This window comes from Capra hircus, chromosome 29 (assembly GCF_001704415.2).
Source record: "Capra hircus breed San Clemente chromosome 29, ASM170441v1, whole genome shotgun sequence".
Lineage (NCBI taxonomy): Eukaryota > Metazoa > Chordata > Mammalia > Artiodactyla > Bovidae > Capra > Capra hircus.
Window position 1 is genome coordinate 44715894 of NC_030836.1, and position 25605 is coordinate 44741498.

The following is a 25605-nucleotide window of genomic DNA, read 5'->3' on the forward strand; positions in this document are numbered from 1 at the left end:
CATGAGATGGGCTGGAGGGCTGCTCTACATAAGGGTGCGGGGAATCAGGGGAGGGCTCTCTGAGATGACGTCTCACCTGAGCCCTGAATGACATCACCTTGTCCTGATCGTCCAGTCCACAGCATTCGTGGTGGTGCTCACCCACAGGGTCAAGAGTGTTTCTGCCAATGCCCGGCTGCCCCTTGTCACCTTTTTCTCTTTCACGGCCGGAAGCCTCTGTTCCTTCCTCCCAAGAAGCAGCCCTAAGATGCCGGGAACCACCTCATGGGACAAGGAAAGCTCCAAAGAAACTGGGTGGGGCATAACCACCGATTAGAGACAAATGAGTGTAGGGTTATTACCTGTGACACTGGGATAATAGCAGTGCCGCTTTATTCGGTCTCTGTAAGCGTTAAATGCACTTAAGGCATCCAAGCGCGCGGCACTCAGTAAGCACTCAGAAAGTGGCACTCCGCCTCATTCCATGCCAATATATGTCAAATGTCCCGATCTGGACTCTGAGGAGGCCGAGACTTCTCCCTGGGCCTCCGGGCCTCAGTTTCTCCCGCCGTCCTCTCAGGCCGCAGAATAACGTACGTTCAGGTACACATCCTCCCCAGCCAGTCCACACTCCCGCGGTCTCGGGGCTGGTTACAACGGAGGACTCCGAGGCCGCAGGAGCTTGGGAGGTGGCGGCGGCGGCGGCGGCGGCGGCGGCGGCGGCGGCGAACCCACTCGCCGGTCTAGCCCACGCCCCGCGCCTCGGTGACCACGCCCCGTCGCCGACAGCCTCGCCCCCGGCCCCTCCCCCTGGCCTGGAGTGGGCCCCGCAGCCGTGCTCCTTTAAGGCAGCCTGCCGGTCTAAAGGAGTGTTTCGCCCCCTCCGACGCCGCCAAGGTGCCGGCTTCACCTTTAAGGCAGCGCAGGGACCGCTGGGAAGGCCGGCGGGATGGAGGCGGCGGGACCAGCTCACGGCGGCTGGTCCGGGTGAAGCGGCACCGGAGCCGGAGCCGGAGCCGGAGCCGGAGCCGGAGCCGGAGCGGGAGGCGGGCCTGAGCGGGAGACTGAGGTCCGCGCGGGCCGATCGGGCTGGGGGAAGGGAGCTCGGGGTCGGCCTTAGGGGAGGGGTTGTCTGGGGCGCGGCTCGTGAGAGGACCAGGCCGGCCCGCGGGGAGGGGGCGCGGTCCTGGATGACCGGGCTCGGGAGCTTTCAGGGGAGGAGGGGTCCGCAGGATGTCATGCTGGCCTACGGGGAGGGGTCGTCGTGGGCGCGGCCTGGGGGGGAGGGGACGAGGAACCCCGCGATCTCAGCTCCTTAGCGGGAGCGTCTTCCCAGGGTCGGCCTCCCCAGGAGGAGGGCTCTGTGGCTCGGCCTGCCTGTTGGGGAGGGGGCGCTGCCCGAGGGAGCTGGGACCGGATCCCTGAGAGGGGCTGGTGTCTCCGCACGGGAGTAAACCCCTCACGATCCCAGTAGGATCGTCCTCTGGCGCCTCCTGTTCTAAGGGAGCCTCCGGGGAAGCCTCGAGACCGGGTTGCCTAAGCCGGCCTTGAGCCAGTGGTCTGGGCCGAATCCGGGTCCAGCCTTGCGGGTCGCACCGCATTGCGTCTCCCGGGCCGAGACGAGCAGAGCGCGCCCCCTGTAGGCCGAGCGCGAGCACGGTGCGGGCTGCTATCTGGGGGACCGGGCTCCCGAGGGACCCAGGCGTCCGGGGGGCCCTAGGTGTTTACCTAATCCGGGGCGGACAGCGGCGTGGCCCCAGGCCCGGCACCCCCTGCCCGCCCTCTCGCCTTCACAGGAGGCACAGCCATGGCCACGATGGTGCTTCCTCGGGAGGAGAAGCTGAGCCAGGATGAGATCGTGTTGGGCACCAAGGCCGTCATCCAAGGGCTAGAGACCCTGCGCGGGGAGCATCGTGCCCTTCTCGCTCCCCTGGTCGCTCATGAAGCTAGTGAGGCAGAGCCGGGCTCACAGGAGCGCTGTGTCCTCCTGCGCCGTTCCCTCGAGGCCATCGAGCTGGGGCTGGGGGAGGCCCAGGTAGGCTGGTCCGGGGTGCTGAGGAGGGAGGTCACGGGAGGGATGGAGCCTTCCAGAGGAAGCCTGGCAGTGTAGTAACAGAATCAGCATGGAAGGAAGAATCTGTGCCTTGGAGCCTTATGGTAGGATCCGGTAGATATCTGTTGAAAAAATGGATGGGTTGAGCCCAGGAGGGCTGATCATCTGACTTCTCTGCTACCTAGCAGAGACTGCATGGCCTAGGGAAACAAAAAGGAAGTCCTTAAGGACCCCTCCCCTCATTTATTCTTTTATTCATTTGTTAACAGGTAAGTTATCAAGTGCCTACTGTGTGCCAGGAAATGTGTTAGGTGCCAGGGATACAGGTCCAACAAGACAGACAAGATCCCTGCCAAGTCTAGTAAGAGAAGAGTCAGAAACACATTTATTTATTCAACGTTACAGTGAGTTCTCAAAAAAAAGGTATGGCAGGAGGTCTTATCTATTGGTCAAGCTACACTTCTGAAGGAATGACATTTAAATCAAGATCTGAGTGACAGAACAAAAAAGGAGAATGAGAAGTTGTGTGTGCAAAGGTCCTGTGGTAGAAAAGATCTCGTGGTGGTGGGACAACTGAGAGAAGACTTGTCTGACTGAAGCTTCATGAGGAAAGAGAGAGGGGCAGAAGAGGTCTGTGGAGAAGGCAGGGGCCTTATTAGTCTGGGTTTTATTCTTAGGAAGTCAGGAAGCCTTTGGAGGGTTTAAGCAGTCACAGCACACGGCCTGGCTTAGGCTTTAAAAAACTCTCTCTGGCTGAGGCGTGGAGAGTGAACGACGATGGGTCAGGGTAGGAGGAGGTAGCAGGTGTTAGGAAGCCACTACTGGAATTCAAATGAGAAATGGTAACTTGGAGTAAAGGGGTGGCCATGAAGCTAGTAAGAAGGGGGTGAGTTCTAGACATTCTGGAGGTAGGTCAAGCAGGGCCTGGGGATGGACTAAAGGAGAGGGAGAAGGGCAACTCCCAGGTCTGTGGTTTGAGCAAATTAAGAGGAGGAGGGGACTTCCCTGGTGTTCCAGCGGTTAAGAGTCTGCACTCTCAGTGCAGGGGGCGTAGGTTCAATCTGTGGTCGGGGAACTAAGATCCCACACTCTGTGTGCAGCAGCCAAGAGATAAAAAATATAAAAATAAATAAGTTTTTTAAAAAAAGGAGAAGAGAGTGTGATGGATCAGGAGTTCTGTTTGCGTCCTCTTGAGGAGCTGGGGGTGCCAGGATGACATGCAGATGGAGATATCCAGGAGGCACTGGGGTGCACGAGGAGTTAGACTCTTGGGAAAAGAGTCTTGGCCCACTCAGATCCTGGCTGAGACACTACCTGGCTCTGTGAGTCCTGGGCAGGTGGTATTATCTTGGTTTCCTTGTTTTTAAAAGAAGGATCACACCATCTGCTATATATATGTCCAGGCTGTTTAGGGAATTTGAAAACACCTGTCACTTGGGTGTTTGCTCATCAACTAGAAAGCACATGGCTCTAGACTGCCCAGCCCTCTGGAAGGGCAATGTGTTGGTCATTCACTCCTTGGCCAGTTGACTGCCAGGTACAGAGATGAACATACTGGGGCACCCTCCCAGGGCAGGTACAGGTAGGCAACAGAATGGTGTGTGTGGGGGGGGTGAGGTACCCTGCTTTCCTGGGGCCGAGAGCATAACAGGGAAGAGGCTTCACTGCAGAAATGACTCTGACCATGAAGGATGGAGAAAGGGTAGCACCTAGCAAGACCTCAAGGCAGGAAGAGCCTGGAAGCTCAGGAAAGGAGTCAGGGAGTTGGGGAAGAGGGATGGGAGCTGAGGCCCCTGCATCCCCTTCCCTGCCTCTCTGGTTCCCCAGAAAACCAGGGGTTTAGGACACATACTCCTCTCCCTGGGAGCTGCAGGTGGCCCCTGGGCAGAAGTCAGGATGGGGTCTCTTGGTATCCTTTCAGCCATCTCTCAGGAATCTTTGGAAAAGTGCTATCCCTGGGCCAGGGGCAGTGGTTTAGTGGCTCTGGCTACAGGGCTTGAGTACAACTCCTCAGAGAGACAGGAAGAGAGCGGCCAGCTTGGAGAATGGGCAGCACCCCAGTTAGCGCTCTTCATGATCAGAACAACTGGACATCGATGCGGAGGGCTAGCTGGAGGCCCCAGGAAAGGGGATGATGGGTTCTTTCAGAGTCTAGCAGAGCCAGCCTGGGAGCCCAGGGGTCCCTACTGCAAAAGGAAGGAGCTGGGGATCCCCAAGCCTCCTGGGTTCAGGTCTCAGGCTGTGTGTGGTCTGTTTGGGGCCCTGGGGAAAAACTGTCAATGAGAGAACTTGGGACCCTCAGGCTGGCAGCTCCTCCAGCCTGGCTCTTTTCTGGGCCCCAGGAGGCCCAGGCTGGGCAGGGTGTGGGGGCGGGTGGATAGGGCTCTGACCTCCATTCTGGCTGTCTGCCACAGGTGATCTTGGCGCTCTCAAGCCATCTGGGGGCTGTGGAGTCAGAGAAGCAGAAGCTGCGGGCCCAGGTGCGGCGCTTGGTGCAGGAGAACCAGTGGCTGCGCGAGGAGCTGGCGGGGACGCAGCAGAAGCTGCAGCGCAGCGAGCAGGCCGTGGCCCAGCTCGAAGAGGAGAAGCAGCACTTGCTGTTCATGAGCCAGATCCGCAAGTTGGATGAGGACACCCCCCCCAACGTAAGCCCCGGTGTGGCCACTGCAAGGCCACTGCGGGGGGTGGGGGGCAGGTCCAGGACCAGGGGAGGTGCCAGGGAACAAGCGCAGTTCCCACCCAGCCTGCTGACCCCTGGGCTGCCCACATTCCCTGACGCTCATCCTGTCTCCCTCCCCAGGAGGACAAGGGGGACGTCCCCAAAGACTCTCTGGATGACCTGTTCCCCAGCGAGGAGGAGCAGAACCCAGGTGCGGAGGGGCGGCTGGCTTTGGGGGTGGGAAAGGAAGGCTGGGTGAATCAGTCCCTGGGACCCAGAGGTCACAGGAAACGAGGTCTGACTGAGTGACCGCCAGGTGCTTCCCTGCCTCGTTTCTGATCATAACATCCCAGCATGAGCACTTAAAAGGCTGGCTTTACCTGTTGCTTCTCTCATCCCCTCAAGTTCCGTGAGGAGCAGGCATCACAATTGAGAGCCCTGGAGCTGCCCGGCCCGGGTGCGAGCCCTGACTTGCACTCTTTGCTCTGTGACCGCTGGTAGAGTTTCTTTTCTTCTCCGAGCCTCCCCCGAGGGTTAAAGGAGGACGCAAGCGCAGCGCTGAACCCCAGGCTGGAGCCCCGGGCCAGTGCTGGCCTTGCTCATGTTTCCTGTGCCAATCAGAGCCTCCCTTCTGCAGATGAGGTGGCGGCCGCTCCTCTCGGGGGCCAGGTGGCTTGCTCTGGGCCACATGGGTTGAAGTACTAGAGCTGGGCCTCCACCCTCTCTTTCTGTGGCTTGCCTGGACCCTCTCTATAGATGTGGAAAGTGAGAGAGGGTGACAGTGACTTGCCCAGGGCCACGGGTGTGATCAGTCAAAGCTGCCCCCCAGCTCAGGGGGTACATCTGGCCTCCCCTCCTTGGCTTTGCAGCCCCCAGCCCTGGAGGAGGCGATGTGGCTGCCCAGCACGGGGGCTATGAAATCCCGGCCCGGCTGCGCACCCTGCACAACCTGGTGATCCAGTACGCCTCCCAGGGCCGTTATGAGGTGGCCGTGCCCCTCTGCAAGCAGGCCCTGGAGGACCTGGAGAAGACGTCAGGCCACGACCACCCGGACGTGGCCACCATGCTGAACATCCTGGCGCTGGTCTACCGGTGAGGCACCCCCCGACCACGGTCACCTGTGGGAGCACTCTTCCTGGGGATGACAAAGCACCGGTGCCTGCAGTGGGCCAGGACTCGGGCTCCACTAGGCAGCTAGCTGGGTGACAGAAGGATCTTGTCCCCAGAGAGGGCTGAGCCTACAGCAGGGCCTGAGCTACACATCATGCCTCAGTCTAGTGCGGGAAACGGGCTTGGACATGACTGGGGAGGGGGCAACATACAAGCGCACCGGGCACAGCCTCTCCGACACCAAGGCTTGAGGTGGGCCTATGGTGAAAGTGGAGTTTGCCCAAAACGTAAGGGGATTGGAGAAGTTTCGTTGGCAGAAAGAGCAGCAGGAGCAGAGGCCCGGGGGAATAGACCACAAGGAACACTGGGCACGAGGCAGTGAGGGCAGGGCATGGGGGGGGTCTGGCTCATACCCCAGCACTGCATGTGCTTCCTGCCCAGAGCCCCCCAAGCCGGAGGGCAGGGGCTGACCATGTTTCTCAATGCCCTGGGTCATACCCCCATCGTGCTCACTCGTCAGAACAGGCAGAAGGAGTGACCCCAGGGATCTGGGGAGGAGGGCCTTGGGCTGGAGGATACCATTCATCAGCTCACACCTGCCTCTAGGGACCAGAACAAGTACAAGGAGGCTGCCCACCTGCTCAATGATGCCCTGGCCATCCGCGAGAAGACTCTGGGCAAGGACCACCCAGCTGTGAGTGAGGCTTCCTCCCCGCCCCTCTGCAGCTCCCAGGTCCCAGCAGGGCCCAGGTCACGGAGCCTCCGTTCTCCCCTCCTCTAGGTGGCTGCAACACTGAATAACCTGGCAGTCCTGTATGGCAAGCGGGGCAAGTACAAGGAGGCTGAGCCCCTGTGCAAACGGGCGCTGGAGATCCGGGAGAAGGTGGGAGTAGGCATCGCAGGGCCGGCCAGGTGGGCTAGGGGTGCCCCTAGGCTGGCCCCGAGCCAAGCCAGTGGTTCCTCTGGTGCTAGGTCCTGGGCAAGTTTCATCCAGACGTGGCCAAGCAGCTGAGCAACCTGGCCCTACTGTGCCAGAACCAGGGCAAAGCCGAGGAGGTGGAATACTACTATCGGCGGGCGCTGGAGATCTATGCCACACGCCTTGGGCCTGACGACCCCAACGTGGCCAAGACCAAGAACAACCTGGTGTCCTGGGCCGGAGGGGGCCTGGAGGAGGGGGGAGGAGGGGAAAAGACTCAATTCCTTCCATCCTGCTCACTTCTGGGCCCTGCCCCTCTAGGCCTCCTGCTACCTGAAGCAGGGCAAGTACCAGGATGCAGAGGCCCTGTACAAGGAGATCCTCACCCGCGCTCACGAGAAGGAGTTCGGCTCTGTCAGCGGTGAGCAGGGCTGCCGGGGGCTCACCCAGTGCAGGCCAGCTCAGCCACCAGCATCCACGGCAGACACCTCGGCTGGGCAGCCCGCGCCAGGTGTCTGGCTGGTCTGCAGCCATGTGTGTGCACACGTGAGCACACGCCCCCCCACTGGCACAGCCTCCAGGGGGCTGGATCCATGTGATGCCCTCCCTGTGCACACCTGTGCCCTCAGCTTTGAGCCTCTACCCCTTGCTCTACTGGGCAACACATGCTCAGTGGGAGGGCCCAGCCCAAATGTCTTCCCCTCTGGGAAGCCACCTTCCTGGCTCCTGACAGTCAATCACTTCCTGCTCTCGGACCCCTTCAGCCCAGCCCATCGCTCAGGCCTAGCACCATCTCGGGCCAGGGTCCTGAAGTCTGCAAGGGTCTGCTCACCGAGACCCCCCCAGGCATAAGCTCCTCAAGCACAGGCCTGGGCCAGACTCCTCTATTCCAGGAGAGGGTCAGTCATGTTTGGGGTCTGTTTCTTGTCCGTTCATTCATCCAACGAAGGCCAACCCTGGTTCTTCTTGAGTGCCCCTGACCGCCCCCACCCAAAACCCCAAAACCCCAGTCCTGTGTCCAGCCCACCCAGGAGAGGCCTACATGAGAGGCTGTCCTTCTCCCTCGGCAGGGGACAACAAGCCCATCTGGATGCACGCAGAGGAGCGGGAGGAGAGCAAGGTAGCCCCATGGGGCAGGGCCGGGGCGGGTATCTGTGGAGAGAGGGCAAGGCGGGCAGTATGCCGGGGGCCCTTCTCCCACCTCCCACGTATCTCTCCCCCAGGATAAGCGCCGGGACAGCACCCCCTATGGGGAATATGGCAGCTGGTACAAGGCCTGTAAAGTAGACAGGTGAGGAGCACAGAGAGGCGGGAGGGGGGGCGGCATCATGGGTGCGCGCCAAGGCCAGGCTCCACACACCATACTGCTCAGCCTCGGAACACACACTTCCTGTCAGCTCATCTTTCCAGGCCCAGGTCACAGCCCACCTGTCCCAGAAAGGCTCTGTTCTCCAGGGAAAACCTGATGATCTCGCTCCCGGGGTTCCCAGCTTTCAGTCCTGGGGGGCAACATCCCACTTAGGGCCCTGAGGGGATCCCCCAAGATAGAGGTGAACCCAGACGGACCTCCACCAGGGCCCTGCCCGCCAGAGGGGTTCCATGTTGGTTGGCTGGAAGCTCCTCAGGGCCAGTGGGGGCTAGGTGTCAGGGTGGGCCCTGATTCCTGGGTGCATGGAGTCAGAGACCGCCCTGCTCCCCGTCCGCAGCCCCACGGTCAATACCACCCTGCGCAGCTTGGGGGCCCTGTACCGGCGCCAGGGCAAGCTGGAAGCCGCGCACACGCTGGAGGACTGTGCCAGCCGCAGCCGCAAGCAGGTAGGGCGACAGACACAAGGGGTGTGGGCAAGGGCCCGTGTGGCCCGATGTGTGATCCAACTGGGGCCCCTTGCTCGCCTGACATGCCCTGCACCTGCTCAGGGCCTGGACCCCGCAAGCCAGACCAAGGTGGTGGAGCTCCTGAAGGATGGCGGCAGTGGGCGTGGAGACCGCCGTGGCAGCCGAGACGCGCCCGGGGGTGCGGGAGCTCGGTCTGAGGCTGACCTCGAGGAGGCAGGGCCTGCTGCCGAGTGGAGTGGGGTGAGTCCAGTGGCTGGCTGGCCCAGGGGGCTGTGTAGCCAGTGAGGCAGAGACGAACCCGTCGGCCTCCCTGCAGGATGGCAGCGGCTCCTTGCGGCGCAGTGGCTCCTTTGGGAAGCTTCGGGATGCCCTGAGGCGCAGCAGTGAGATGCTGGTGAAGAAGCTGCAGGGGGGTAGCCCCCAGGAGCCGCCAAACCCCAGGTGAGCCCTCCACCCTGGTGAGTCTCTCAAGAACCCACCCAACAACCTACCAACCCCAGCTGAACTCTGGACCCAGGGTGAACTCTGTCTCACTCAAGCCCCATTCCGCCCCTGCATCACCCTGCCTTCCACCGACCCTTCCCTGTCCTCCGAGTTCCTCTGTGGGCAAATCCTGACTGCCCTTTCCCCTCAGGATGAAGCGGGCCAGTTCCCTCAACTTCCTCAACAAGAGCGTGGAAGAGCCAGTCCAGGTACGGGTAGGTAGTGGTCAGCACCTGGCAGCTGAGGCCCCAGCCTCGGGCCTGCATGAGTACCTGCCAAGCTGCTCAAGCCTGTCTGTTCATCCCGCAACACTTCCGGTCTTGTCTTCATCCCAGGCCTGGCTGGACCCTGGGGAAACGTGAGGGAAAGCTGGGTGCTGCCTATGAGTGGCCAGCGGCAAACACAGTGACTGTGGAGGTGGGTGGGAGTGTCAGGGCACCAGGGGCTCTGGCTGTCCAGGCCCCTTGCGGCCAGGGAAGCACAGCCTGGCAGCAGCAAAGGCTGAGCCACCTGCCCCTCTGCCCACAGCCTGGAGGCACAGGCCTCTCTGACAGCCGCACCCTCAGCTCCAGCTCCATGGACCTCTCCCGAAGAAACTCCCTCGTGGGCTAATCCTGAAGGGGCAGCCATTCGCCAGAGCCTCCACCGGCACTGTCCCCACCCCAGCCCTGCGCATGGGCCTGCTGCTTGTCCTCCTGTCTCTTCCAAGGACCCCTATCTTTTCTGTTCAATCTCAGGGTAACCTCCCTTTATCATCTTAGACTGAGCCCTGGAGGCTGGGCCCGCCCTCTCCAGCTCTCCCCCTTATTTATTCCTTCCAGCAGGGCCCCTCTTCCCTAGGTTCAGGGCCAGCAGAGGGGTTGGGCAGGGTCTCCAAGGTAGAGAGACTCAGTGGCCCGCTCTCCGCAGACCCGCGATCCAAGAACACTAAGCACCTGCAGTCCCTTCAGCACCCAGCCTTCCCCCGGCCGTTGCTTCTGTATATAGAGAAATAAGTTATTGGCCGCACCCCTCCCCTCCGTCCTTGGTACTATCCAGCCTCCCCTCACCCCACCCTTCTCTAGTGGTACCGCCCAGGCCTTAATCAACCCCATTCCGCGCGGTGGTATCTCCCTGGTTCCACATCTCAGGGGCGGCGCCTCCCCAAAGGGTTCCCTGGGCCTTCTCGCGTTCCTCCCGGCCTCCTAGGGGTGCGCCCGGACCCGCCATCGCCCCGTGTCCCAGGACGGAAAGCCTGCCCTATACCCGTCCTCTCCCCGCCGGGCCCTGCCCTGCAGCCGGGTCTTATGCACTGCCCCGCCCGCCCCGCCCAGGCTCGGCCTGACCCCGCCCCGGGCACCGCCCACAGAGCCACCCTACCACGCCTCCTCCCGCGTCTGCAGCTTCTTGAGACGGGCAGTGATGGCCCCCAGTGGCAGGAGGGGCTGCCCCAGTTGGGAAATGAGGCGGTCGCGCTCTATTTTCAAATGTTGCTGTAGAAATAAAGACGGTTTGACTCTGAGCCGGGCTTGTTTTGGGCGGAGGCCGAGAGCTCCTAGTGTCTCTACGTCTCTAGGTTGGGAGTGGGGTCGGGAGAGGCTGCGAGTATGAGAGAGAGAGAGAGTGTGTGTGTCTGTGTGTGGTTCACATCTGGTTCCGCGCAGCTGGAGCCCAGTAGGCTTCTCCTATCCCGGAATTGTTTGGGGGCCCCACAGATTCAGGAGTATTTTCTAACAACCTTCATCTCTGAGATTCTATAGATCATGGATTTTGAGTTTTATCCCTGACCAAGCTATTTGACCTTGGGCGAGTTACTGAGACTCGATTTTTTTCACCTATAAAATGTGGGTGACACCTTCTTCCTGGGGTTGTGGCTGGGAGTTAGGAGTGCCAGCACACCAAAAACCCTTGATAAGTGAACTTTTACTAATATACCCGGAAGCGGGGAGTATAAGGATGAATGCCTCTGTCAGACGTGAAACGCCAATCCCAGGACTAAATTGAGCCGGGACGCGGTGAGGCTGCAGAGCGCGGTCCTTAAGTCCAGGTGCGTCTGGGGAACGAACTACAAGCTCCAGAAGGCAATGCGCGGCGATGGAGGCGTGTGCTAGGAGATTCGGGCTCTCCAGTCTACGCCTGCGCGGCGGGAGTGAGTTGGAAAACGTACGGGGACTACAAGTTCCGAGAAGCAATGCGTCGAGGCCCCAGTTGGGAACGTTTGCGCCTGCGCGTCGCGGGCGGGGTCTCTGGGGCGGAGCGGCCACCATCTTGGAACGGGAGGCGGAGCAGAGCAGACTGGGAGCGACCGAGCGGGCCGCCGCCGCCGCCATGAACCCCGAATAGTGAGTGCGCCCCGCCCGCGCCGTGCGGCGCAGCCTCGATCTCGAGAACGGGACTGTACGCTTACCGGGGTTGTCCGGCCCGGGTCAGGGCTGCGCGGCGCCCCCACATCCGGGTCTCCTTCTTCCGCTGACCTCCCCCCCCTCACATCCGGGTCCTGCCCCTCCCGCGGGGGCCCCAGGACCCTGACTCTACACCCCGAGTTCTCGCACACGGGCCTGGAGACTGCGACCCCGAGGGGCACCACTTGGAGCCCGAGGCACCGGCACCACCAGGCCTTGTCGGTCAGGTGACCCTGCAGCCCCGCTCTTTCCAGGCCTCAGTTTCCCCACCTGCTGCCTTAGAGTGGCGATCGGGGAGCTGACGACAGTCCTGATAGTGGAGCCAGTCACCAGCGTTTCTGGTCTCGGTCCAGACTCGGGCCGTTTAGGTCGGGCGGTACTTTCTGCTCTCCGGTCCTCCCGGAATCCGGTTCCTGGAGGCTGGCCCTCTGGGTAACTCGCTCGCAGGCTCTCCCATCCAGGCTGCTGGATCAAAGTGCCGGGTCGCCCCTGGCGGCCGGTCCCCTCCCGCCCTCCCCTCACCTTTGCGCAAGCCCCGGCGCCACTGTCATACCCCTTCCCGTCGCCGTCACCCTGCGGATGAAGTTTACACGAATGTGGCATTTGCTTCCACCCTTCCAGTGGGATTCTTTTTGTTCCTCAAACTCTCCTCACTTCTTGGTCACTCCCCCTACGGGTAGGTGGCCCGCGTTTCTGCCTCGACTTCTCACTGACCGCTTTCACCAAGTGTCGATTATCTTCTTCCTCTTCTGCTACTTCCTTTTTGCTCTCCAGATCCAGACTTCACATTTCCTTGGGGAAGGGTGAAGCTCTGAGCTGGATCATAAGGGGAAACAGAGAAGGGTACCAACAGGCTTTCAACGAGACTTTGGAGTCTGAACCTGGTTTCCAGTATTAAAGTTAACAGCTGTGTGAGTTAGGGCAAGTTGCTTCCGTTCTCTGGCGTGTGGTTTCCTCATTAGTTGGAAATAAAAGCACTCACTTCAGTGGACTGTTGTAAAGTGTAAATGAGATGATGAATTTGAAGTACTTAGCACAGGGCCAGGCACCAGTGTAAACTTAATACATTTTGTTGTTGTTCAGTTCCTGAGTCCTGTCCAGTTCTTTGTGACCCCATGGACTGCAGCACACCAGGCTTCCCTGTCCTTAACTGTCTCCAGGAGTCTGCTCAGATTCATGTCCACTGAGTCAGTGATGCTGCCTAACCATCATTGGCACTTGTTGACCCTCTCTTCTTAGAAGCTTCACACCAGGCTCTCTACGTAGAAATTCAGTTCATAAGTTCTAGGCTGGGCCCTGGCCTCCACTTCTGGGGCCTCTCCTGCCCAGTCAGGTACAGGCCCAGGGCAGTGCAGTAGGGTTTCCCTGCTGGACTAGAAACCATGGAGTCTATCAGGAACCAGGCTGGGATACCCAGCTCTGTCACCTGACTGATTGTGATCCTTGGCAAGTCACGTTCCTTTCTGTGCCTCTGTTTTCTTCTCTGTAAAGTGGAAATTCAGATGCTCCCCTTTGGGCCAGCGGTGTTATGGGGTGTGGTCAGCCCTCCCCAGCCCCGGACTTGCAGGAGGGTCTTATGAGTGCCTCATTACCCTAATCTGAGGCACACATCGTGCTGTGGGAGAATGCTGTAGTTGTGGCTTCAGAGTGCTGGCGGGCGGGCTCCCTGCCCTCCTTCACATCTTCCCAACCTTTCTCTCCAGTGACTACCTGTTTAAGCTGCTTTTGATTGGTGACTCGGGCGTGGGCAAGTCATGCCTGCTCCTACGGTTTGCTGTGAGTAAGAAGCTTCCCATACCATCCTAGGGTCCTGGCTGGTGGCCTGAGGGAGGTGGGGCAACAGAGAACAGTGGTTGCAAGACCCAGGAGACCAGGGATGAAGTGGCAGGACCTGCCCACAATATATCTGACTGAGCAAGGGCATAGGGTTGGCAGGTTGGAGTGTGAGAACTGGGGCTCAGCAGTGAGGCACTCAGGTGGGGCAGGGAACCAGAGGGAGGTTTTCCAGATGGGCCTCAGACCTGTCTGCTCAGGCCATCTCCCTGGCCCCTGGTCTTCCAGGACGACACATACACAGAGAGCTACATCAGCACCATCGGGGTGGACTTCAAGATCCGAACCATTGAGCTGGACGGCAAAACCATCAAGCTTCAGATCGTGAGTATGGCTGCTCCCAGAGCCCCGGTGCAGAGGCATCTGCCTTCAGAGGGGAGGGGCTCTGGGCATGGAGCCCAGGGCTGACCTGCCCCTTCTCCGACTGTCTTGTAGTGGGACACAGCTGGTCAGGAACGGTTCCGGACCATCACTTCCAGCTACTACCGGGGGGCTCACGGCATCATCGTGGTATACGACGTCACAGACCAGGTAGTTCTGGGCTCACTGTCCCCCCTTTTCCTCCTCAGCCTCGGGTCTTTGGCTTTTGCTTCTTTTTACTGTTCCCATCCTCTCTTCCTCACGCTGCCCGGAAAGGAGACTGTTCCTGGACTTATTTCACAAGGAGGCAAATAACTGCAGAAATGGATCCTCCCCAGGCAGGCCCTGCTGTAGGGCCTTGACAGAACCAGGCCTCACCTCCCTGTCAAACCTTATTCTAGACCTTCCAGGCACCTCTTTTTGGTGGGTTAGTCAGCTGATTGGTTGCTGTGCTGGGCTCATGGCCTCCTGGGCAAAGACCCTATGGCGAAGCAGTGGGAGGGGCTTACACAAGGAAGTAAAGGAGCTGTGCGCTCTGGACCCCATGTGAGCAGAGTTCTGGGAGCCCTGAGTCTGCTGTGGCAACTTCAGTCGCATGTCAGTAGCAGCAGGGGTGATGTTAACAGTGAGAAACAGTCCTGCCCCGCCTTACAGTTCACAGATTCTGTCACAGCCCTCTGATGCTCATATCATTCCAAAGAGGTCTGGATTATATTCCCATTTCACAGATGAAGAAATGGGTCTTAGGCCCTGCAGCTGCTCAAGTGGCAGAGCCTGAAAGCCCGTGCCTACTGATTCTACCAGCTTTGTTGTTTTTAAACTTTGTTGCTTAACGCGGGTCCGGCCCTGGGGACATGGAGACGCTTACATCAACCCCAGGCCAGGAGGAGTCCCTGCTCCAAGGGGCAGCTGGATTCCAGCTCGCCAGGGACTCATGCTGCCTCCTGGCCAACAGGCTGTGGATGAACTGTGCTCCACTCAGGCGCAGGTCACGATGGACCTCGAACTGCCAAATCCTGTGACCTCATTTCAGTTTTTGCCACGATTGACCTCTCGTGGCTTTTAACTGTGTTCTCTTCCCTCTCCTTGAAAAAATGACTGTCTCCAGCTCTCCCACCTCTTGGTGCCCTAGATTCTCTTTTCAGTGACTTTACCGATCCGTCCGCTGCTGCTCCCCGCACCCCGGATTTTGTGCTTCCTGACGGCCCCCAGCCTCCTGACTCCCCCTGCGCAGCCCTGGCCGCCTTGGGGTGTGGCTTTTACTCTGTGTTTTCTGCAGCTAAACGCCCATCACTGTGGACCTCCTCCTCTTCGGCCTGTGCTGTGCTGGCACTACGTCTCTGTTAATTCTCACCTGCACGGTTTTACCCTGTGAACTAAATGGTGGGGTCCCTGTATTCCAGATGAGGAAACGGGCTTGGAGATATGTTGAGTTACTTGCCCGTGGTTTCACAGACAGGGAAGGCAAAGCCAGTGTTCGTGAACCCAGGGTTCTTTGCTTACCAGCACATCCTTTCCTGCCCCTAACCTGCCTCTAGGCCCCCCACAGAGCTCTGGATGGTCTGCAAAACCTAGCGTATCCTGTGCTGGTCTCACTCTCTCTTCCTGAACCGTCTCCTGCGTCCTCATCTTTATAACAGTGTCCCTGTTGGCCTGACCAGAAAACTCTTCCTCCCCCATCCCAGCAGTCACCGGGCCCCTCTGTTCTCCCCCATCGTCTCTCAAATCTGTCCCCTCATAATAATAGCAGTGATGAGGATAATAGCAGCTCTTGCTAATTAAGCACTTGTTATGAGACAGGCCTGCATTCATTATCTCATGCTCAAAACACCCCCACCGGGAGGTACTGTTATTGAAGTGAGGAAACTGAGGTTCAGAGAGGTCAGGTGACGGATCTAGGGTCATACAGTAAATGGCGGAGGTGGGGCTAAGCCTGCGATCGTCTCACTAAATCCTGTGCTCTCGCCTGCCTCATCGCCTGGCTCATTCCAGCCATCTCCCAGTGGGTCTCCGTCTTCTTGCTGGTCTGATGTGGCCTCTGCACTCCTTCCAGGACTATCTTCCCAGAACCCAAGTGTGCTTCTGCTGCCCCCTTCCTAAGGAAACCTCCACCGGCTCCTGGTCGTCCAAGATTCAGCCAGGCCAGGACCCTCCCCGCTTGGGCCTGCCTCCTCTTCCTCTGCTTCCCTGCCCAGGGCCTGAGTCCCAGCAATTTTCAGCTTCCCCTCCCCCAAAAGATGCCACACCCCTCCCATGTTGCCTCCTCCCCCCGCACCTTCCCCCGTCCCCCCACCAGCACCCATATGGGGGTAGTTCACCCCTGCAGGCGCAGGTCAACTGTAATCTCCCCGAGATGAGATGGTCCTGGAGTCCCACCAGCTCCTGCTTCTCTTACTATAGCACTGGTCACCCTGTCTTGCCCTTGCGTGTGTCCCCTGAGTGCTTTAGGGCTGGGCTTAGGCATGGTTCCATTATTTGAACCCAGTGCCCAGCCCAGGGCCCAGCCTGGGATGTGGCAGGAGGTGTACGTCTGAACCCAGTGTGGTATCATCAGACCTCTGGCTCCTAAGAAGGGAAAGCGGCTCTAGCTCAATCCTGTTCCTAAAAGTTCTGTCCTTTGTCAGCGTGCCAGGAGTGGGGGTTGGGGCATGGCAGGCTGCCGGGAGAGCCGGGCTGAGTGAGGAGGCTGTTGGTGCCAGAAGTAGGACGCACGTTAGGCCCTGCTCCCAGGGTCCCTGTCTCCCTCCTTAGGCCAGGGCCGCCTCCGGGAGGGTCCTCCGCCTGCCACTGGGCTCCCAGGTTTGCAACGTGAATGGGGTTTTAAGGCTACTGTGGGATTCTTGCTAACCTGTTAGCCTTTGCTTCTGTCTTCCCTCTGGCCTGTCTCTCTTCTGATGCCATGCACTCCCCACGTGTGGTTAGGCCTTTTCTGTGTCTCAGGGAGACACGAGCAGCTGCAGGAGGAGCTGGCTGGCCTTCGGCCTAAGCTGTTTAGGTGTTGGGGCTGTTGGGAGAAGCTGGGCCGCTCTGGCCCTGGCTTTTGGGGTCTCAGAGTTGGGCAGGCAGGAGAGCTAAGCCCCATGGGGCTTCCTCTGGCTTCCTGAGCCCAGCACACCTGCCTCTCAGGAGCCCAGGACATCCACTTTCCCCTCAAGGCCCCTGTTCTCCAGGCCTGGGGTAGGGGTAGCAGTTGGGATCAAAATACCTTTTGGTCTGGTTCCTCTAGGAATCCTATGCCAACGTGAAGCAGTGGCTCCAAGAGATTGACCGCTACGCCAGCGAGAATGTCAATAAGCTGCTGGTGGGCAATAAGAGCGACCTCACCACCAAGAAGGTGGTGGACAACACCACTGCCAAGGTGAGTGGGCCGGGCCAGGCCGCTGGGCACAGCAAGGTGAGGGGGCTGGGCCAGGTCGCCGGGCACACCACCGCCAAGGTGAGCAGGCCGGGCCAGGCCGCTGGGCACACCGTGGCAAGGGGGCCGGGGCCTGCCACTGCTTACCTCCTCTCCTCTCCTCTCCCCTCATCAGGAGTTTGCAGACTCTCTGGGCATCCCCTTCCTGGAGACGAGTGCCAAGAATGCTACCAACGTCGAGCAGGCATTCATGACCATGGCTGCTGAGATCAAAAAGCGGATGGGGCCCGGGGCAGCCTCGGGGGGTGAGCGGCCCAACCTCAAGATCGATAGCACCCCGGTGAAGCAGGCTGGTGGTGGCTGTTGCTAGGAGGGGTTCATGGGGTGGGACAGGAGGGGGCACCTTCTCCAGATGATGCCCCTGGAGGGGGCAGGAGGGGCTTCCCTCTCCGGGGCATTTGAATCTGTGGCTTTGGGGGTGTCCTGGGCTCCCAATCTCCCTCTGGCCCATCTGCCTGCCACCCTGAGCCCCAGGCCCCCCAGGGAGGACACCCAGGACCTGTGGCTGGGGTGGGGGTGCGGTCTTGCTCTGCTGCTGCCTCTAGGGGACTTTAAAAGATACCCCACCACACACCTTTGGGATGAGGGCTCCTCTGTCTGTTTCCCTGCCCCCCATGTATGCTGCAGTGGGTCTCTCTCCTGACTCTTCTTCCTTCTCCCCCTGTACCCGCCCTGCTTCCCCAAGAGCTGAGGGCCTCCCTGGTCTCTACTGCCCTGGCTGCAGTCAGCACCTCGGGCCAGGAATGGGACCAGGGGATCCAAGGCCCTGGGATCCAGGGCCCTGGGCTAGACCTCAGGACGGGCGTGGGGCCACAGAGGCCCAGCCGCCTACTCTCCCCAGCCCCCTACCCTCCCCAGCCCCCCACCCCTCCCACACTCAGAGCTTCAGCCGTCCAGCTGCGGTGGGGTGTGAGCACATCTAGGGCAGGTGGGTGGGCAGCTGCGCTGGGCCTGTGTCTTGAGCCCAGAGGGAGCCTGCTCCTGCCGCCCCCTGCCCTGCCAGATCCAGGCCCGTGTGCTGCCTGCCCACCGTGCCCCTTTGTCCCCAAGGCAGGCGGAGGCGGAAGGCCCACCGTGCCAGAGGCTGGGCACCAGCCTTAACCCTCTCTCTGCCAGCACCGCCTCCTTCCCCTGAGGCAGCACGTCTGGCTTATTCGCCTCGCCCTGTCCGTCCCTTGGAGCCCTGAGGGCGGATCCTCACCCCCTACTTCTCTGGGAATGTGGGTGCCACCCAGGGTTGAGGGGCCTCTCCACTTCTTCCCTCTCACCCAGGATCCTAGCCCTCTGCCCTGTGACACAGCTTCTTCCTGCACAAAGACAAACCTTTGGTCTCTACCTGAGAAGCCATGTCCCTTGTGCTGTCTCTCGCCTGTCCCACCTGTGCCCTGCCCTCCAGCTTGTATTTAAGACCCTGGGCTGCCCCTTGGGGTGCCCCCCCCCCACTCCCAGGTTCCCCTCTGGTGTCATGTCAGGCATTTTGCAAGGAAAAGCCACTTGGGGAAAGACGAAAGGACAAAAAATAAATAAATTTCCATTGGCCCTCAGGTGAGCCGAGGGTTTTTGCAAGGAAGTTGTGGTCTGTGAGTGTGGTCTGTGGTGGGGGCGCCCTGGGGTGGAGGAAAGGAACTGGAGCCCTGGGCTTCACGGGGGTCCTGGCTCAGGCTGTGTGTCCTAGGGTTGCTGTTGGAAGTCCTTGACCCAGTTCCTGGAGCTAGGAGAGCTGCCTGCTTGTGCTGCTGTGGTCTGTCCCCACGGGCCCAGCACGGTTGCGGCAGGGAGGGAGGCAGCGGCCATCAGTGAGCACCTGGGGAGCCGCCGCGGACACCCACACAGGCGGCTCGGGATGGGGAGTTGGGCCGCAGCTGGAGCAGGCGGCGGGCCTGCGGACTCGGCCCCGTTGTTCCCGGCCTGCGTCCCCTGAAGCCGCCTGGCTCAGCCCCTTCTCCTGGCTTGTTCTGGGTTCAAGCCAGGTGCGTCTGCCCCTCACACGGACGGTGGACGGACAGTGACAAGTGCTTTGCACTTCAGACCTCAGCCCAGCCTCCTGGCCGGTGTGTGAGAACAGTGTGTGTGCCCGTCTGAGCCCGTCCGAGTGTGGCTGCGGTGGGTTCGTTGTGTGGTTGTGGGGAGAGGGGGGTATGCCGGGCATGTGCGTCCATGCTTACGTGTCCCTGAGGTTGGGGCGGGGGTGGCGCCCAGGCCGGGCTGGCGGAGGGGCGCACGGAGACCCGGCCCCGCCCGCCCGAGGCTGCTCGCACGGCGGCCCCGCCCCCGGCTCCGCCCCGCCGGCTTCGCGGGCTGGTGAGCGAGGGAGCCGCGGGCGAGGGATCGCAGGATGAGCGATCGGGGCCCGGGCAGCCGGCAGCGGACGCGCCCCCCGAGCCCACCGGCCCGCGCCCCGCGTGCCCCACGGCCCCGCGGACCCAAACCAGGCCGCGCTGCCCGCGCCCCCCGAGCCCGCGCCCGAGCCCTGCGGGCCATGCCCGGCCGGCCCTAAGCGCGGGCCGGGGGGGCGTCCCCTTGCGCCCGGGCCCCGCGCTGGCGCCCCCCGGGCCGCCGCCCGGCGCGGGGGCCATGGCGTTCACCTTCGCCGCGTTCTGCTACATGCTCACCCTGGTGCTGTGCGCCTCCCTCATCTTCTTTGTCATCTGGCACGTAAGGCCGGGCTGGGGCTGGGGGCGGGGTGGGGGCAGGGGCACAGGGAATGGGAGGGGGACGGATGGATGGTCTCAGGGCCCGGAAAACTTGGAGCCTTCTCTCCGCTATCGCCCATCAGTCGGCTGCTGTTCACCCCATGAACACCCCCCTCATCATCAGCTTCCTTTCCGGGGGGCCCCCTTTCTCCGCCGCCCCCGCCTGTCTGTGGGTATGTCAGTGGGTCCCTGACCCCCATCCCCTGCCCCATGCAGCCTTGGGGTGTGAGGCGAAATTCTGGGATTCTTGCTACTTTGCCTCCTCCTGTTTCCCGCCCCCCTCCCCAGCCATTTAGTCGCCCCCGTTGTCCAACGGGCAGTTTGTCTGTCTGCTCTCCCCACCCCCTTTGTGGGTTTTTCCAGCCAGAGTGATGGAGCTGGTTGCTATGGCAACTGCATCTGTTTACAGGACCCACAGATCGCAGAGCCCATTAACCCTTTCCCGTCCCACCCCAAGCCCCCACCCCCACCCAGGACCCTGCATCGATTGGCTGTAAGCAGCCCCAGAGATCTAACCAGCTCACCTTGGGTTTCCCTCCCCCCTCCTGTCTGGACTTCCCCCCACTAGGTTTTCTCCGCACTTCCAGCTTTCCTCCTCTTCCTGCCCCCACTTTCCTCTTTGTCTCCTGTCTCTCTGGGTCTGTCTCTTGCTCCGGCCTTGCCTCACACCTGGTTCTTCGAAATGTCCGTTTCTCATCCCTTATGCTGATTGCCTTCCCTGAGAGAGGGTCCCTCTCCCCCACTCTCTGGGGCCTTCTCCTCCCCTGCCTGTCTCCCTTCCATCACTGCAGAACTGTCAGTCAGCCTCCAGCTTCTTTTTTGGGACCCCTGCCCCCCTCTTAACTGCCCTTTCTTCTCCTCTGTCCCCTGAGGTTTCGGCCACCACCCCATCCCCTCTGCCCAGCCTGTGCATCTTGGCCCTGGCCCACTCCGCTCCGCATCCTCTGCTTGTACGTCCAGCGCACACCTCCCCGGTCATCGCTTTGTGCCCTGCCAGCCCTCTCTAGTCCCCCTTCCATCCTCTTCCTTCCCATTGCCTTACCAGCTTCTCTCTGGGTCTCCCCACTTCATCACTCCCTTCTTTTTCTGGGACCTGCTGCCTGCCTGCTCCATGATCCTCCCTCACTCTTGACCCGTCTCTCCCTCATCATCCCCTGCTGCCCCCCTGCCACCTGTCTCTTTTACACCAGGATTCCATGGACTCTGACTGCGCCCCTCCTGTGTGAGGAGTGAGCCCCCATAGGCACCTTCAGACACACCCCCCCCTCTGCGGCCCTCTCTCCCCTTGACTTTGCCTCTTTCTGTGGGCCTTTCAGTTGCCTTTTTTTCCTCTGCCTGCTTCTCTGTTTGTCTTCCTCTTCCTGCATCTCCCCTGGATCCTTCTTGATCTCCCTGAGCCTTCTGTCTCATGCCAGGGCCTTGGACTATCCTGTGGGGTGGTGGCTGGAGTCCTGAGGACTGGAAGGAATTGAGAGTCACAGGCTGGACACACAGAGCTAACCAGCTCCTGGAAGAAAGTCTCCTGGAATTCAAGAAACCCCTTTCTGGGCCTTTCCCCACCCAGAGGCCTCCCACAGCCTCTGTGGGGGTCCCTGTCCTCCAGGGGTCCTCAGAGCAGTCCTCCATTCAGCGTGTCCATGCTCCTCAGAACCAGGCTCTGGGCGGCTCTGGGGAAGACTAGGATGAATAAGACTCAGGCTTTGCTCCTGTGGGGCTCCCAGGCTAGAAAAAAGGATGCAGGCATTCTCAGAAAATGTTTATTGAGTACGTACTACATCTCAGGCACTGTGTTCGCTCAGCTGTTTAGCTGGGCAGTCATAGCAAGTCTCTTGTCCTGCGTCCATTTCCTCACTGGTAAAGTAGGCTTGTTGTACATGAGGCCGAGTGTATGTAAGTCCAGGGCAAGGCTTGCCAAGGGGTGTGCGGGTGGGGAGAGGAGGTGTGGTTCTCAATCCAAATTGGTAAGAATTAGAACCTTCCAGGGCAGGACCCCAGATCCCACCACAGACCCTGAGCCCAGGCCCCGCTGGTCACTAGGCAACCCTGGTGATGAGTGACGCGTGTCTGCTGTCACCATGGGGGGGTTGTTTGTTCCAGGGGGCTGAGTCAGCGCCAGGAAGCCTGGGGGGTGGGAGGCACGACACCCGCTGCCTGCTGGTGGTGCCAGCTCTGGGGCAGACAGACGGCACCCTTCCGCTCCCTGCTGGACCCCATTGCTGTGCCTAACAGGCAGGCGGCTGCCCAGAGTTGGGGGAGAATTGGGGGAGCTGCTCCAGATGGCCCCAGCTCCCTCCAGGAAGCCCATGTTCTCTCGCTTCGAGCCTTATAGGGTCTGGGACGCTTGGGGGTGGTGGGCCCACTGCTTCATCCTGGGGCTGGTGCTGAGGGGAGGGGATCCCAGAAGGCTCCTCTGCCAGCCTTCCTCCCAGGCCAGCTCCCCTCACGTCCATCTCGTCATCCTCTGAAACACCTGCTCCCTCAAGAGTTCCCATCCCAATGAAGACAGTGCCCACCACCAGATGCCCCAACACCCAAAGTCTCCTTGGGCCCCTCTGCCTCTACTTCACTGCCATTCAAGCCCTCTGGAGTCTGGCTTCTAAATAGCTCTGGAGCCCATCCACCCCTCTGCATCCCCACTGCCCTCTCTTCACTCGGATCACCATGCCTCACCTACCCGCCCCCAGCACCCAGCCTGCACCCCAAACATCCAAAAGTCCCCTGACTGGTCTGGCTTGAGTGTAGTAAAGTGTTTACAATTTTAACTCTGGAATCCAAGTGGTTTAGAATCCTGGCTTGCCACCAACTAGCTATGTGGCCTTGGCCAAGTCATTTAATCTGTCTCAGTTATGTGGCTGTGGACAAGTCATTTAATCTATCTCAGTTTCCTCATCTGCAAAATGAAAGTGATAATACAGCTCCTACATCATCAAGCTGTTGCAAGCATTAAACATAGACCCTGTTGGCATAAAGGAAGCATCGTGTATGTCTTGGCGGGGACTGTTAGCCAGTATGTACTTCCTGCCCGTTGAGCCCTAGAACATCACCCTGACAGCCCTCGCTCTGCTGCTTTCTACCCCTCAATGGCTCCCTTGTACGTTTGTGTTCAAGTCCAAATATCTGGTCCCGCCTTACAAGGCCTCCACGTCTGGCGCTGCTGACCACTCCAGCCCATCGTTCACCATTCCCACTCACCTTACACTTCCACTCTAGCCCCATAGAACCTACAGCTTCCTGAATGTTCCTTGTTCTTCCAACCTTCTGCCACTGTACCTGCTGTTCCCACTGCCCTTCCCCCCATTTGTTCACCAGACAAACACCTGCTCCGAGTCCAGCCTGAACTCCCCACCCCACCCCACGCTGGATCAGGCACCCACCCCAATTTCTGTGCAGCCCCGGTCACCCTGGAATGCAGTTCACAGTTGTCCTTCTAAGCCTGAGGTTCCTCCCAGACAGGGGCTGTGTCCCAGGCTTCTGGGGCCCAGCGTTCAGCACAGGGCCTGCAGACAAGACACTATCTCTTGGGATGTTTTGGATGGAGGTGTAGTAGACATGTTCTGAAGTGCACATCAGCACACTAGAATTCCATCCCAAACTGTTGTGTGGCCTTGGGCCAGGCCCCCTCTCTGGGCCTCAGTTTCTCTACCTTTGCAGCAAGCTTCATCTGGGTCGATCCCCATGTGTGAATCTCACACCAGAGACGAATGGGTGGGAGGGCCATAAGCTGTTGCCCCAACCCTGACGGGCATACGCCCCTCCCCCAGATCATAGCCTTTGACGAGCTGCGGACTGACTTCAAGAACCCTATCGACCAGGGCAACCCAGCGCGGGCAGTAAGTGATACATGTGCTGTGCCGAGGTGTGTCCGTCCGTCTGTCTTTCCATATGTCGCGGGCGGAGGGCGGCGGGAAGACGGGAAGACGGGGGTGTGTGTGGGGGGCGGTGGCCGTGCCCCTTCCTCTTGTCTGTCCCCGCCCCCAGCAAACACCTGGCGCGGGCTTAGGGCTCGGGTTCCTCCTGGCGGGGCAGCCGTTGCCGGGCTCTGGGCCGTTGCCGTGGAGACGCGGGTGAAGATCCCTCCATGGTGACGGTCGCTATGGGGACCGCGCGGCTGCTTTCCTGCCGCGCCGCCGAAAACGCCGCAGAGCCTGCTCTGGCGCCCCCCGGTGGCCACGTGCAGGGAGTGGGGAGCGTGGGAGTGCGGCGGGGCGCATCCAGTGCCCGCTCCTTCACGTTCACGATTGCTGTCTTTTCCTCCCCGACAGCGCGAGCGTTTAAAAAATATCGAACGCATTTGCTGCCTACTGAGGAAGGTCAGTGTCAGGGTTAGGGGCGGAAGGCTCCTAGTCCAGCGCAGCCCCACTGTGACCCAGAGCCAGGCTTTCCTCCTCTGCGGCCTGTTTGATCCGCTCTGCCACGTGGGAGGGAGTGGGAGGCTAGAAGCCCTTTTAATCACAGAGGTCATGGTGGGTGGGCACCTCCCAAGGACCCTTGAAGCTTAGATCTGTCCTAGCATCTGGCCGCTGACCTCTCACCCTCACTCCCCAGCTGGTGGTCCCAGAATACTCCATCCACGGCCTCTTCTGTCTGATGTTTCTGTGTGCAGCTGAGTGGGTGACCCTGGGCCTCAACATCCCCCTCCTCTTCTACCACCTCTGGAGGTGAGGGCAGCCGCCGCCTTTGGGAGGGGGAGATGGGGGAGCCGGCAGGATGTGGTTGGGAGCCTTGAGGGTGGGCACTTAGACCCCTCCCTTCCCCCAGGTACTTCCACCGCCCTGCAGATGGCTCTGAGGTCATGTATGATGCCGTCTCCATCATGAATGCCGACATCCTCAACTACTGCCAGAAGGAGTCCTGGTGCAAACTCGCCTTCTACCTGCTCTCCTTCTTCTATTACCTGTACAGGTGAGGCCCTGCCCACTACAGTCAGAGTCAGGGAAGGGATGTGCTAGGCACCATCCCTTCAATCCCAGGGATGGTTGGGCCCCAAGTTCCTGCCCTATGCCCTTGATAACTGGGGTGCAACAGGGTGGGTGGATGGTAGTCGGGCGCGCTTGTGACTTGGCTCACTGCCGTGTCTTCCCACAGTATGGTTTATACGTTGGTGAGTTTCTAAGGGGGAAGCCGGCCAGGGAGTGAGCCCAGAACGGACCGGACGCCTGTGCACCCCCAGCCCTGCCCCTGGGCCGCAGAGGCCTCAGCCCTGGGGAGGGAGGGGGCACTGGTGCCCCCAGCCTCCTCTCCACCCCCCAAACTGCTGCTGCGGGGACTTCCCGCCTTCAGAGCCCCCTCCCCTTGGACTAGGGCTGGGCAGAGCTCTCAACAGGGGCAGGAGCTCCTCTGCCAGCCTGTGGGCATGGCAGTCAGTCCTGGAAGGGGTGGGACCTCCGGCCTTGTCCTCTTCAGGGGGAATTTAGGCCCTGCCAAGGGGCAGGGCTTGACCCTGGAAGTTCTGGGCCGCCCCCTCCAACCCCCACCTTGAGGCTCCCCCTGCAGGTGGGGGGTACCCACAACGGGAATGAGCAGGCTCAGCAGGGGGGCAGCCCCACCCCTAGTCTGCCCTCTCCCCTCCCCCAGGCTGTCTCTCCAGACCCTTTCCTGTCCCTACTTGCCCCAACCCCAGCCTACCCAGTCTCTTGAACCTATTTTCTATGTTGCCTGGAGGAGTACGGCACCCCCTCCCCGGCCATTTGTGACAAAATATGAATAAACTACTGCAAACACATGGGCCCCAGTTCTGCTCCTAAAAGGCTTAAAGAGGAGATGGGGGGAAAGAGGGGAAAGCACCCCACTAGCCTACATACCCCTCTAGGACCTCCTCAGATGGATCAGAGGCCTTTGAGATCTCTTTAGCAGCTGCCTGCTTCCACTTCACTTTCCCAGCTAC

General features: G+C 60.4%; 3 protein-coding genes across 3 annotated transcripts; all 3 read left to right on the forward strand.

Moving 5' to 3' along the window:
• KLC2 (kinesin light chain 2) lies at positions 773-10540 on the forward strand. Its single transcript, XM_018043492.1, has 16 exons — positions 773-1048; positions 1726-2014; positions 4447-4677; positions 4833-4902; positions 5561-5783; positions 6408-6495; positions 6583-6684; positions 6774-6947; positions 7042-7141; positions 7791-7840; positions 7944-8011; positions 8427-8535; positions 8638-8796; positions 8873-8997; positions 9191-9248; positions 9568-10540. Exons 2-16 carry the CDS (start codon positions 1787-1789, stop codon positions 9649-9651), a joined length of 1869 nt encoding a protein of 622 aa, XP_017898981.1. The 5' UTR covers positions 773-1048; positions 1726-1786; the 3' UTR covers positions 9652-10540.
• On the forward strand, positions 11224-18598 carry RAB1B (RAB1B, member RAS oncogene family). The gene is made up of 6 exons (XM_018043455.1): positions 11224-11360; positions 13124-13196; positions 13482-13577; positions 13689-13784; positions 16840-16971; positions 17144-18598. Exons 1-6 carry the CDS (start codon positions 11347-11349, stop codon positions 17336-17338), a joined length of 606 nt encoding a protein of 201 aa, XP_017898944.1. The 5' UTR covers positions 11224-11346; the 3' UTR covers positions 17339-18598.
• Positions 19339-25447, forward strand: CNIH2 (cornichon family AMPA receptor auxiliary protein 2). Its single transcript, XM_018043603.1, has 6 exons — positions 19339-19683; positions 23483-23551; positions 23984-24031; positions 24267-24379; positions 24480-24623; positions 24807-25447. The coding sequence occupies exons 1-6, from the start codon at positions 19603-19605 to the stop codon at positions 24832-24834; spliced, it is 483 nt and encodes a 160-aa protein (XP_017899092.1). The 5' UTR covers positions 19339-19602; the 3' UTR covers positions 24835-25447.